General features: G+C 40.0%; 2 protein-coding genes across 4 annotated transcripts; both read left to right on the top strand.

The window, feature by feature from the left end:
* The first annotated feature begins 218 nt into the window (after positions 1–218).
* On the top strand, positions 219–8,209 carry arhgef3l (Rho guanine nucleotide exchange factor (GEF) 3, like). Of its 2 annotated transcripts, XM_039800221.1 has the most exons (13): positions 219–419; positions 786–834; positions 949–999; positions 1,565–1,621; positions 1,806–1,913; positions 1,999–2,157; positions 2,847–2,909; positions 3,047–3,143; positions 4,269–4,345; positions 4,596–4,853; positions 6,618–6,788; positions 7,108–7,300; positions 7,699–8,209. In XM_039800221.1, the coding sequence occupies exons 1-13, from the start codon at positions 382–384 to the stop codon at positions 7,944–7,946; spliced, it is 1,569 nt and encodes a 522-aa protein (XP_039656155.1). In that variant the 5' UTR covers positions 219–381; the 3' UTR covers positions 7,947–8,209. The 2 variants fall into 2 exon arrangements, with proteins under 2 accessions (XP_039656155.1, XP_039656156.1); XM_039800222.1 differs by lacking the exons at positions 219–419; positions 786–834 and having other exon boundaries at positions 948–999; positions 1,092–1,621.
* A 190-nt stretch (positions 8,210–8,399) lies between these two features.
* usp21 (ubiquitin specific peptidase 21) lies at positions 8,400–13,713 on the top strand. Of its 2 annotated transcripts, XM_039800234.1 has the most exons (12): positions 8,402–8,542; positions 8,972–9,352; positions 9,778–9,834; positions 9,926–10,043; positions 10,119–10,233; positions 10,480–10,599; positions 10,691–10,755; positions 10,847–11,034; positions 11,956–12,034; positions 12,129–12,236; positions 12,607–12,721; positions 12,886–13,713. In XM_039800234.1, the coding sequence occupies exons 2-12, from the start codon at positions 9,197–9,199 to the stop codon at positions 12,977–12,979; spliced, it is 1,215 nt and encodes a 404-aa protein (XP_039656168.1). In that variant the 5' UTR covers positions 8,402–8,542; positions 8,972–9,196; the 3' UTR covers positions 12,980–13,713. The 2 variants fall into 2 exon arrangements, with proteins under 2 accessions (XP_039656167.1, XP_039656168.1); XM_039800233.1 differs by having other exon boundaries at positions 8,400–8,542; positions 9,926–10,233.
* Positions 13,714–13,717: the final 4 nt, after the last annotated feature.

The following is a 13,717-nucleotide window of genomic DNA, read 5'->3' as shown; positions in this document are numbered from 1 at the left end:
AAAATATTTGTTTAAAAAAAAAAAGGGACTTCATGAATAATTTGCTGTCATCAATGTACTCTCATTTCCTCTTGTCACATTTTAAATAATTCAGTCGAACTACAAAGTGGTGTTAAAGTTCGATCTGTTAGTTGGTGTGATTAGGTTTGAACGAGTTGAGTTTTAAACCCTCCTCTGAGCGGATATGTGAGTGTGCAACCCTAAAGGATGTGGTCTGGTGTGAGATGAGGAAGGAGTACACTGAACTCTGACGAGCTCCATGCAAACAAGTCGCTGTAAGTTACTGAAACGCAGAAAAGACTGCTGTGAATTTGGATTTTAACCCTTGTATTTTGAGAATGTGTAATGTTTCTGTAAAGATGCATTGAAGGCAAAGAAAAGATGGATGTGGAGGAGACTGGTGAAACGAGGACTTTCTGGTATGGTACCTTACTTTCATTACCTTTTTCTACCTTGAGGTGCCACAAACTGTATATTAATGCTGAAATCAGTCTGGGGCGAGGTTCAAAAATCTAACAGGGTAGTATACTTAAATATGTAAGGAGATAAATGGTAATTAAAGTTGGTACACATCTGGCTTAATGGTAAAGCTTAACCCTTTCTGTTCAGTACTCTAAGTCTTTACCTTTCTGTAAATGTACTTTTATATAACTTGAGGCACAAATCTGTTAAATGAGTTATGAAGGCACATGCAACTAGGATCCATTCAGCTACTCAGGGTGTTGTGTTTTGTGTTTCTAAGCTGTATTTCAAGTAAAATAACTCTAGGTTTTTGCCCTTTTTAGGTCTGCAGCGCAAGGAGAGACACAGTCCATCGCCTGTGACCATGCTGGGGTTAGTCACCCCATCTACCTTATTTCTTACACCTCAATTTTCTCATCTAAAACCTACGTGGGTACTCTCTTAAATGCCAAGAAACTCACTGTCTCGTAAATTTCTTTTTTTTTGAAGAAGAGAAAACAAGACCCGGCCCCTGAACCTGTTATCAGAATCATAGAGGTGAGTGGTATCTGACATGCACCATTAAAACCCTGTGTTCCAGTGCCTCTTCTTTATCTAATGTGTCTCTCTCTGTGTTTCTCTGTAACTAGCGGAAGTTAGTCAACCTTACCTTTGTGACCACAATGCTGAGTGCAGAGCTGATGAGAGATGTGAACATCATGTTTAGCTGTGCAGCCACAAGCTCCCCGAATACACAAACCTCTAAATGTTGTTTTAACATCAGTCACATCCTGCCACATTTTAGCCACTGTGATTTTCCACTTTTCGAGTTGACCTGTTTTGCTGGCATCTTTATCACATGTATCACGCATAAATTTTTACTGTAGGTATTTAAATACATCTCACTCTGATACTGCAGTGACTATACAGCTGATGTGGTTAGTGTGGCACAAAACAGGCAGACATCTTGTATTTTACTACAGAGCCTTCTTCCTCTTTGAAAGAGTCACACAGGAAATGAGAGATCCGCACCATGCAACAAATCACCCATCTCGACATCTCTCTCTTTCTCAAGTTCACTTCAAGCTTGTTCTGTTGTGTGTGACCTGTTGTGTGTCATCAGGATGAAGAGGAAGATGAGGAGGCTGAGACGATGTCTGACCACATGAGGAATTCAGAGGTGAGGTGTTCCTCTTTTGCAGGTACCAGATGTGCATTCAGTTGTTTTAAAGTCCTTCTAACGTACCGCCAGTAATAGTTGGATGAATGACCCACCCTGATAAGCTTGAGGACCATTTTGTTAAAAATTGCCAAAGCTGGATTCTTACCTTTTTTTTTTTTTTTAAATGTTGATTTCTATTTAGGAGCCCAGTAATAAAAGGGTCAAACCTGTGGTTAAGTCCAACAGCCTAACCGGTGTCATAACCCCGGTGAAGACCCCTGCTCTGAAACGCATTGGACAGTCCATTTCGGTAACAAGTCACAAACACACTGACACACCTGTTGTTATGCAAAATGAATAGGTACCGACCTTCTACTACTTTGCTATTTTCACAGCGGTCCATTAGTTTCCGCACAGAGGCTCGACCTTTGCCCCCGGCTCCCCTGCGCCCTCGCACGAAGGCCTCGTCATTTCCACGCCGGCGCAACAGCCAATGTTGGAGTGACACTGTGGAGAGTCATGACCTCACTGCAAAGGAGATCAAACGACAGGAGGTGCGAGGGGCAGCATGCTTAAGTTTAGTTCAGCTGCAGGGACTAAACTTTCTGCAGGGTTATTTTAGGGCTGTGCAATCTATCAATATTATATCGATAAACTGTATGAGGCTAGATATCATCTAGCATTTTCAATATCGCAATATGACACAAGTGTTGTCTTTTCCTGGTTTTATAGGCAACATTACAGTTAAGTGATGTCATTTTCTGAACTTACCAGACTGTTGCAGCTGTTCTTTTATTTGCCATTACCCACTTAGTGATTATATCCACATTATTGATGATTAGTTATAAAAAAAATCTCATAGTGTCAATATTTTGTAAAAGCGCCAATAGTCAACCCTACAATTTTGCCGCAATATCAATGTATTTGGTCAAAAATATTGTGACATTTGATTTTCTCTATAACACCCAGTTTTAGGTTATTTAATATTATGCAATGTTTTTGGTAGGGTATGTGGGTCAAGCTGTGGGGCTGTGGTTGGAGTGTGACTAGTGCCTACTCTACACTCTACACTGCACAGGGGTTTTGAAAGAGGATGTGAGCTGGCACTCAAGGCTCAACTTCCTTTATTGAACAATCAGCTGTGAGAGTTCATGCTGTCTGTCTCTGTGGATTTCACATTGTATCCAGGCGTGTGTTTGCATGTGCTTGTATCCACATGTCGGTGTGCATGTGTCTTCTGCAGGTGATCTATGAGCTGACTCAGGGTGAGAAACAACTCATTGAGGACCTCAGTCTGGTCAAGAAGGTACTTGTCGACTAAAACAATAGCATTTGACCTCTATTATGTCAGAACTATTTTGCTGATCTGAGCTTCTCACGCGTGTTTCGGTACTGCATACATTCTTTCCTTACCTTTGCCTCCTGGTCTCTGTGTGCTACCAGGTGTACTATGAGCCCATGCTGAAGTTGGACATCCTGACAGAGAGTGAGCTTGGACAGATCTTTGGTACACTGGACTCTCTCATTCCTCTCCATCAAGGTAAACCATCTATCTGCAATGCACACTCTCCCATTTGTTTAAAGTCTTTGGTTCTCATGTTTCTAACTTTGGGTTTTTAAGTCTTTAACCCTCTGATGTCTAAGGGCATTTAACATTTCTTCTTAAATTTACCTTTAAGGGTATTTGCATATAACTGATCTGTGTTTCATAGCAAAATGTTCAGAACAAACTCAGCTTTCTGTAAAGTGGAGCCCAAATTTGTTCCAGAGCAATGTGTAAAGTGATCATTTGGCCCTAAAGCTGAAAAGTTGATGTTCGCTTTTTGAAATTTCTCAAACATACCTGCACTCAATTGTTTTGGTGCTTGAAATAAGTTTACAAAAGTGTTGGGTTCACAAAAGTAGCTCAATATATTGATAAAATAGTAAATAAATGTCTAAAATCGCTTTTCGAGTAGGAGTGTTGTCAAACATCGCTAGGACTCGCTGGTGCGTCTTTTGTCCTCAAAGGGTAATCTTTTATTTCCATTGGTATTTTATTCCTTTTTTTGCTTTCTCATTTTCTGTTTGGATCTTACTGTATTTTAACAATATTTATCATGTGAAGCACTCCGTGATGTTGTCTATAAAAGGTGCTATATCAAATAAACTTATTATTATTATTATTATCAACCTCCTCATTTCCTAATCATGTATAAGGTAATTATGGCTGAGTGAAAAGTAAAATATCATTTGTTTACTTTCATTGTTTCACACTGTTCTGTCCAAATTAACGATTCCAAGTCAATTCAATTTTGGTCAAATTCAATTGTCATCTTGAAGGTTTTGTGATACATATATGATGGGTTTTCTTTGATAAGATGCATAACAGTGGACCACCACTGCATTAAACATCAATTATTACAAGATATATGCATCTTCCATAGAACTATGACCTGGATGACTGAGATACTGATTTGAACTGTTGTTCAGCCCCAAAATCAAGAATGTAAAGCCATTCAGGGAGAGTGCGTATTTATTTACTTGTGGTTGCATGTTATAACTGAGTGAGAGTTTGCTGAGCGTGATGTTCACCTGTCTCTGAGCTGTAGTAACCCAGGCATTCAGTCGGAAAAAATCTAGAAGACTTCAACAGTATGAGTGTTCTATCTTTATTTTACACCAGATCTTCTGTATCGTCTTGAGCGGCTGAGGGGATTAGAGAAGACAGTCGGAGAGGTGGGGCCTACTCTGATGAACTGGGTGAGTGTTTCCATGGAAACCAATGACAGAGAGAAGAAGAGAAAATGGCACACCCAACCTTCACTTTCTCCAGTTCCTGTTTTTACTTGATTATGTTCCCCTCCACACCACAGTCACAGAGTTCAGTCTGTGTGCATCTCTGCTTCTTTTCTTTTTTTAAATGTAATCTTCATTTTATTGGGCAGTCTCAGGACACCTGATTAACTGGCTGCACATTTCTCCTTTGTTCCTCCAATCTCCCTGTCTGCAGTTTCCCTGCCTGGAGGCCTATGTTACATACTGCTGTAACCAGGTGTGTGCCAAAGCGCTGCTGGACCAGAAAAAGAACGAGAAAAAAGTTGAGCACTTCCTGCGCTTGTGTCAGGAGTCTTCGTTTAGTAGGAAACTGGACCTGTGGAACTTCCTGGATCTCCCTCGGAGCCGTTTGGTCAAATACCCCCTCCTGTTGAAAGAGATACAGAAGTGCACGCCTCCAGAGCACCCGGATGAGGACACATTATCTGATGCTGTAAGTTGGTGTCCTGCACATTCATGTTAATGTCTTTTTTAGAAGGTCCTGAATGATTTCCACATTGGCAGTTAATACAAGATGTGTGCTGCTTTAGATAGACCTGAGTTTCCTTTACATGAACTAGTAAAAGGTCTCCTTAACACTTTATAATAATCAGCACTAATAAATAGTAAATGAATAGTTGATTAAATGTAAGTTAATAGTGATTTTACTGTTAACAACCAATGACGCTTGTTAATTATTAGTAATGCTATCATTTATTTTAACAGTTGATTGTCGTACACATTATAACATTTTATATATTGTATAAAGTATTTGTTCATCATTACCAAATCATTTTTAACTGTAAAGAGGATTATATGACCTTGTTTATGGTTAATAAATACTTTGCAAAGCATCTATAAACATGATTTAGATAGATATTATCAGTGCACAAATAGTAAAATAATCATCTTATTTTTATTTTATTGGTTTATTTGATAGGGACCATGCATATTTATCAACATTGTTGTATAAAAACACCATGTAAATATGCCAGAATTAGTAAAAATAACTCTTTTTCATCTGCAGTCCCTAGGCAGGTGACATATAGGACTAGCATAGAGACAGCCAGCAGTCATAAAGTACTCCTTCACTATAAATTAAAAGGTACACATAATGGTGACATATGCATTGACAAAACAAACAAACAAACAAAAAAAATACATGATGACAAAGACATTATTCATCTACCTCTCTTTTATAGATCACCAAACAAAATATTTAATTGGGCAAAATAATGTTACTTGATGCTTCATAAGCCACTTATGAATCATTAATGATATATTCTAAGCATTAGTTGTTTTATAGATGGTTTACAAACCAATTATTAACCATTGAAAGTACTATCTAATCTATGTAAATGTATAAAGTAATTATTGGATAAACTAATAATACATTAACATAAACTATAACATTACAGATAATTAACATTTTAAATTATCATTTCATTGTCTAACATAAAAATAACTTACTGAAATTTAATTAACTATTCATTTACAATGTATTAATAATGGTTTTTATACAGTGTTAGTAATGTTTCATACACAGTAAACCTCTAATTATGTATTGCTACTCATTTAATTATTTTCACAATCTTATATGTGGTCAGATGTTTTTTCTTAGTTGCATGAAAATCAACCGCTCTGGATTATAACACACTAATCCAAATTATTAAAACGCAGTACTGTTCAAATATCCATCAGTACAAAAGAAATATTGTACATTTAAGGCTTTGTAAGTTGTATAGATTTTAGGCTTTTCTTTGCTTATTATTAAATCCATCAGACTGCAAGTGTGGGAAGTCCAGACATTTGGCTTTAAGATCTAAAATACTTTGCACATTTGCGCCTCCAAATGGCAGCACGAGCAAATAGTTTTTTAAAACATGAACTTCAGTAGCCAGTGATCCTGTGATGTGACATGATCATCAGTTCAGCTGGTCTGCAATGACTTCATACTAAAGAAGACTCGAGGAATGATAAATGGAAAATAAGTTCAGGAGACAGTTTTGCATTTGACATGCCTGTAGTCTTTTACTGTGGACATAAAAGGTTTACACATGAAACAGGATGCTATCATAGTAAACATATGACATATGTTTGTTTACCTATTGCTTTAATATATAGTATGAGTCGTATTCTATTCAGAACCCAACCAAGATCTCACACACTGTTTTTAATCACCAAAATGACACGTGTAAAACTACTTTGTTCTGTTCAGTTGGAGCTGATCCATAGCATTGTGGCGGAGGTGAACAAGAAGACAGGAGAGGCGGAGTGTCAGTTTTTCAGGCGGGGTCTCACCTACCTCGAAGAGAGTCAGAGACTACCAGAGATCCAGCAGTCCCGCTTCCTCTACTGCCACGGAGAGCTCAAGAACACCAAGGGCCAGGTAGCGGCTCTCTGTTTTTATGTTTAACTACTCTAAGGTTCCTTTGATTGACCTTTGGTTGCTGATTTGTTTGTATCTCATCTGAAAAAGGTCCTCCAAGACAGGGTGGATCCATATACTTACAGACCTTTGCTCCTCTCTGCAAAAGTGTAGCTTTTGATCTTTATATGAGCCCTGTGTGACCCTTTATTTTGAAACTGTACTTTGTTTGATTTTGTGTTGTAACCAAAAGATGTTACCCGTAATGTCTGAATAATGGATGATTTTTTTACGTGTGTGTGTGTGTGTCCTCTGTCCTCTGTCCTCTGTCCTCTGTCAGCGGCTGCATGTATTCCTGTTTGAGCTGGCTTTGGTGTTGACCAGGCCGGGGGAGGACAGAGAAGGAGGCCAGCTGTTCCATGTGTACAGACAGCCTCTTCCCAACGACTTGATAAATCTGGAGGAGATCCCAGATGGGGAGGCTGGCGGAGGGGGCACCTTCAGGGGAGCCTTCACTGGAGGAAATGATAAAGGTAACGTGCATACAACATCATTATAAATCAATTAATTGATATTAATAGCAAAAGGTCTAAATTTAGATGCTTTAACCAGCAAACGGTTGGTATCCTTAATAAATGATGATTAATGTTGTGTCAGTTGACTAAATGATCAACTCTTTCAGCACTACAGTAATGTATATGTAAGGTGTGAATTTCTTACATATACATACTTTATCAAAGTATACTTTTTCAGGTTTATTTATATCTTTTGTTTCACGTTTGCCAGATAAAGAAAGGTCTAATTTAGGCTACAACTAAGCCCATAGATTGAGAGAAAGCCGTCCTACTCCACCCCATTAGTTAATGTGAAACCTACCACCTTGATTCCATTCAATTTCCTTTCTCCTTCTCTCTGTCCCTCCATCTCCCAGTGAAGAACTGTTTCCGTGTGAGCAGCAGAGGGCGCTCCAAAGCTCACCCATACAGCCTGCAAGCCAACGACTCCTTCAGCAAGCAGCAGTGGATCACTTGTCTGCGCCAAGCGATTGTCCGGTCACGAGATAGAAGCGCTCACACCATCCAGTCGCACCTCTCCCCTCTCCCTGATCCCGCCCTGTATCACATAGCCGATCTCAGCCTCAGCTCGGACACAGAAATGGCAGACCATACCAGTCGCTGACTGATGATCTCAGGAGGCCTGGGGAGTGTCTGTGGATCTGTACATTGACATTGGAGAGAATAAAATATGGGACTGTTTGTGAAAAGATGATTGTGCTTAGATACACGTAGAATTTCCTACATGGATTTAGTCTTTTGCTGCATTTGCTGATGGATTGTGTGATTGTGGTGATGTTAACTGTACAGCTTGAGAACAGTATTACTGAATGTGAATTTACAGTGTAAAATGTTTTTGTTTTTTTAATAAACTGACACTTAAAAGTTTTTTTATTGAGCTACTCAGAGTACACAAAGACAAGTCTAAGTATAGCCAACACGATCCACAAATAAAAGATTAGTGATGATTATCCTCCCTCTCTCTCTCTCTCTCTCTCTCTCTCTCTCTCTCTCTCTCTCTCTCTCTCTCTCTCTCTCTCTCTCTCTCTCTCTCTCTCCCCCTCTCTGACACCAGTGAGGGTAGGGGAGAGAGGTAGACTTTCAGTTCTAGCCTACAGTCACACAGTGAAACAGTAGACGTCCCCTTATGCATTTTTAACAGCTCAGCAGGTGATGGGAACAGTTTGGTTGGGACAGTTTGTCCACAGATAGAGTGATCAGGTGAGTCCAAACCGCTCTGTTTATTTGCTAATGCTACACTATTTGTCAGAAATTTGCAAACTAACTTTGTTTGCAAGATTTTACTCTTTACATGCACAAAACCTCAATGAGAGTGTCAATTTGGCTTTGATAATGTCTCAGAACATACCTTGGTTGTGAGATTCTGCATACTCTGTTATATACTTGAACCTTTAGTCAATGAGCACTTCAGGTGAGGTCTCCAGAAATCCTCTCTTTTTGTAAATATGTGTCCTGAAGCTGATATGTTAATATCTGGATTTATTGTCTGTCAGACATTGACTTGTCCTGCGTGTTGTAATTATGAGAGGGAATTGTGAGCCAAGGCAGATCAACATGGATATATGCAAGATAAGGATTTACCTTAAAGGGATGCTCATTGGCAAATCAATTCTGTTCTTTTCCTCTCAGCTGTGGATGACATCCCTCGTCATTTGCTTGGTATAAAAGGACTCTTTCTCCCTTTTTTACTACCACCACATTCTGCTCACCTTTGACACTGCATGTGAAAAGAAAGAGGTGGTGCAACCTTCCCAGTTTAAGGTGCAAACCGCTTGGCTTTCATTTCTTTGGGAAGCCCTACTATCTGTCTCAGGTGAAGTGGTCGGAAATTCTGAGGTGTACCAGTAAAATAGGATGCCCGGAGCCAGTGGCGTCAACGTTGAGGGCTCTTGTGAGGCCCTGTGCCGAACCCTGGTCTCCCAGAACGGACTCCAGAGAGAGACAGCCGACATCTCCCAGTCTGTCCTCTACACCTCACTGATGGGCCTGCTTCTGGTTGCTGACAACGAGGTGTGCAGAACACAACATCCTATAAGCCTTTTAATTTATGCTCAAACTTTCAAGGCTGGTGATTTCAACAATCTAACACAGACTGAACTATTATGTAATGTAGAGTACACCCCAACACACATGTTTAAGCACCTGTCAGCACTCCTTGGTCTTTAATAGGATGAATGATTCAGGCTGACCTCCATTTTGCCTTTCTTTTACACTAATGGGATAAGAAGGCTAAATCTGTCCTTCCAATGCTGCCTGTACACACACTGTAACGGCGGTGTTAAGTCAGAGAGAACATGTAACATGTCATGGAGACACACCCGGGGGGTCATATAGGGCACGCATGCAGTGAACCATGTTTATACAAATTAAAATAGGCTGTATTCTTGTAGATAGAGTTTGGGTCAATAGCTTCCTGTGTTGTCTTTATTTTCCAGAAAAAACAGCTCACCATAGGAAGTGGAAGGGTTGGCCTTAGAAACATAGGAAACACAGTAAGTGTTAAAGGATGCTTTAATGCTTTGATGCTTTAATTTCCATAAACATGCTCACTTTCCTCATGTACATACTTTGTCTCCAACTTAGTGTTTCCTAAACGCAGTAGTCCAATGTTTGTCTCACACACGTGGCCTACGGGACTACAGCCTCCTTATGTCCTACAGGGATGAGAAGTTCTCCAAAGAGGAGGCTAAGCTCATGGAAGGTATGTTCCTACTGTTCCCTCCTCTTGCTATTATGTTTTCATCTTTTCTAATTGCTCCCTGTCTTCTTGTGCTAGCTTTCTCTCAGGTGCTGTCAGGCCTTTGGGACGTAAATGAAGGGGACACAGTTGTAAATCCACGACAGTTTTACAATATATTTAAAGAAGCAGTGCCTTACTTCAGTGGATACAGGTGAGAATAGATAAAGTGTCTCTTTCCCTCAAGGTTAACTGCATCTTTCCATGAGACTCGAATGCAGTGCAACACGATATCCACTTCTACATGTATAACAGCACAACTGTTTCAAGGACAAGAGAGGAACTGTATATCAATTCATTTTCCACTTTGCCATGAGTATAGATTGGTTTTGAAGGTGAGACTCGTATAGAAATAGCTGCCTGTGACATTAAGGAAGTCTCTGTCTCTGTGTTTAACCAGTCAACAGGATGCGCAGGAGTTCCTCAGGTTCCTATTGGACAAGCTGCACACAGAAATCAACCGCAGACCCTACGTTCGACGAACAGGGAAGGAGCCCGTACAAAAATTTGCCAGATTTCGGTGTGTGTGTTTCTGTGGAAAAGATTCTGTCCTTGAAACTTTGATGTCCTTGGTGTGACCACATCTCTCTTTCCCTCATCTCCTCCCTTAGGATTTCGGAAGAGGCAGCTGCCATGTGGAAGAAGCACTTAGAGAGAGATGACAGCAGAATAGTAGGTGAGGAGAGCAATCCAGTCATGGTGACTCATCGGCACTATAAGCATAAATGAAGGCAACCCACTGATGATTCCTTCCACCCTCCTCCCAGACCTGTTCTCGGGCCAGCTGAGGAGCTCGCTGCATTGCTCAGTGTGCTCCCACTACTCCAACACATTCGATGTGTTCTGCGATCTGTCGCTGCCCATCCCCAAGAGAAGCTCTGCTGGGCAGGTCACGCTGAGGGAGTGCCTGGAGCTCTTCTCTCAGGAGGAGAAACTGGACAAGGAGAATTCACCAGTAAGTTAACACAGAGAGTGCAAAACATGGACATAATGCGTCTAACTTTGGGATGAATGACACGCACTCTGTGAGCTAGGAATGGTTTAGTACAAAACAGTAGTTTTTAGCCATCTGTAACCCATACTTTTATTCATTTGACTCATTTAAAATGTTTACTTATTTAACTTTATTTATTTGTCCGCACAATTTAAAATTCATGGTAAAAGAAACAAAATAAAATACACCTTTACTGATCCCCAGCGGGGAAATTTGGTTGTTGCAAGAGTACAATAAAAACAACAAAGATAGAAAGATAAGTATAGAAAGTAACAGAAATAAATAATAAGAGGTACAAAAATGTAAAATAGAGCATCAGTAGATATAACAATGCAATAAAATATAATCATAAACATCAGACAATGCAAGACATGGGAGCGAGAGCTGAGCCCGGAGGGGAACGTAATTAATTGGGAGACAGTTTGGGTCAACATTTCCCACTGTTCCAAGAACCCAAATCACCAGCAGATCCACTTCAACATATGCCATAGGACATATTGGACTCCTCAGAAGAGATAGTCTCTAAAGCCATTCCTACTCCCTACTGCACGTTCTGCCAACCTGAACAAACTGGAACTTTCCTGCACGTGGTCTGGGAGTGTGAACAGGTGGATACTATCTGATGTGATAGGATGTCGAATTCCTACTGACCCGATTGTTTTGTTACTTAATGATGACTCTAAATTACATCTGCTTGGGAGACAAAAGAAAATTTGGCTAGCCGGATCAACCGCAACCAAGAAAATGATAGCTCAGCGCACAGTGGCGGATAAAACCTTCAATACTCCAGCTGTTAGTTTTTTTTTACCTCCAACGGATCTTGTGTTTATGCAAATGTTTAAACAATTTTGAGGTGTGTGTATTTGTGTATGTGTGTTCCAGATGTGCGAGAGGTGTAACAGGCATACAGAGTGCACCAAGCGACTTTCCATCCAGAGGTTTCCCCAGGTTATTGTGATCCGTATCCTTGGCAACAACTCTTACTATTTACCTTATTAACAAGTGATGTTTTTATGTCAGAAGTTATAAAAACATCACTTAACAGTCTCAATCAGATCTGAACCGCTTTACGACGTCACGGTGGTCCATCAGTAAAAGCACAGTGTATGTGTCCTTCCCAATCACTAACCTGGACCTGGGACGCTACGGGCCTGTCGACTGTGGTAACAAAAACCAAACCTTTCTTTTAGTTTGTCTCATTTATTCCACCATCCATGCAATATTTCCTATTACATGCATGCTTGATTCAACCATGTGCGTTACTGTTAAATAATCAAACTTTTAAAATACAATGTAATCAAACATAATGCCATTTATAATCAGCAGCTCATCCACAGCTCATGTGCTACTTTTTAATTTTATATTTTAGTAATTTTTAAATGTGACAGTTGTAGAGTTTCTTTCTTTTTTTTCTTTTTTTTACAATAGGTAGATTATTCCATAATTCATATAAATAAATAACACACCACTGACACAACGGTAGTTCTAAAGAATAGAATAAGTGAGTCATCATATCTATGTATGTCTCCACAGGCCCAGTTCTGTATGATTTATATGCAATATGTAACCACGCTGGGACGGTAAACATGGGCCACTACACAGCCTGCTGTTCAGATGAAAATGGGTGGTGCTTCTACAATGACTCCAGGTGAGACCTGCCCTGCACCCAAATCATTTTGTTTTAATATACAATGCCCTGCCGACGACATCATCTATTTACAAAAGCCCAACTGTGGGTCATTGGTATTGAGACACCTACTATATAAACCTGGAGCTGGTTCTCATGATTACTCTCCATCTACCCACCCACAGTGTGACTGCAGTCTCAGAGAACCAGCTTCAGACCAACCAAGCCTATGTGCTGTTCTACCAGCGCAGCAACAGCACCGCCGCCATCAGGAAATAGACCCGAGACTGGCTGAGCCAAGCAGCCAATCAGAGCAACTTTACCTCCAGTGTCCATAGAAACAAATAGAAGCAGCAGTGCTGTAACTCTGACATGAACAGCTCAGTCTCAATAAGCATGCCCTCAAATAAACTGAGGAGGAGAGAGAAGCCATGCTCACTTTAAGGAGGGCTTGATGAGGCGACCTCGCCTCCTGAAACAAGGAGATGCTTTTGAAGAGTCTAACTGAGAGAGCTGAGGCAGCTCAGACGGACTGCAGCCCTCTGTGCCCTTCTTCTCACGCAGGAGTGAGCAGTGTACTTGCACAGAGTTCTTAATGTTAGATCATTGTGATTCATGCTTGCGATGCAACATAAACCCAAATAAATAATGGGAAAACTCTTTAGTGGGATATAAATTAGCCAACATTTGATGACTCAATTGTGACAGACCTTTCATTTTAAAATGACCTTTCATCAGTTTTGTGAAAATGTACAGTAGGCTACTTTAATTCAATGTGTAAATATCTGTAGGTTATGCTATAGGCTACGTTTGTCTCTTTATCTTTATCTCTCCTCATGGACAGTTTACCCTGAAACTTGAAAACATAACAATGGGCTATATTTTTCATCTAACTGAATTGTAATTTCTATATATATATTCATATGTGTATGTACATATTTTTTACACAATTGAATGTAGCCTATTGCATTATTGATATTTAAAACCGTCAATAAAAGATCAATGAAAAAGTCTGAC

Source organism: Perca fluviatilis, chromosome 5 (genome assembly GCF_010015445.1).
Source record: "Perca fluviatilis chromosome 5, GENO_Pfluv_1.0, whole genome shotgun sequence".
NCBI lineage: Eukaryota > Metazoa > Chordata > Actinopteri > Perciformes > Percidae > Perca > Perca fluviatilis.
This window is presented reverse-complemented; position numbering and strand designations above follow the sequence as displayed.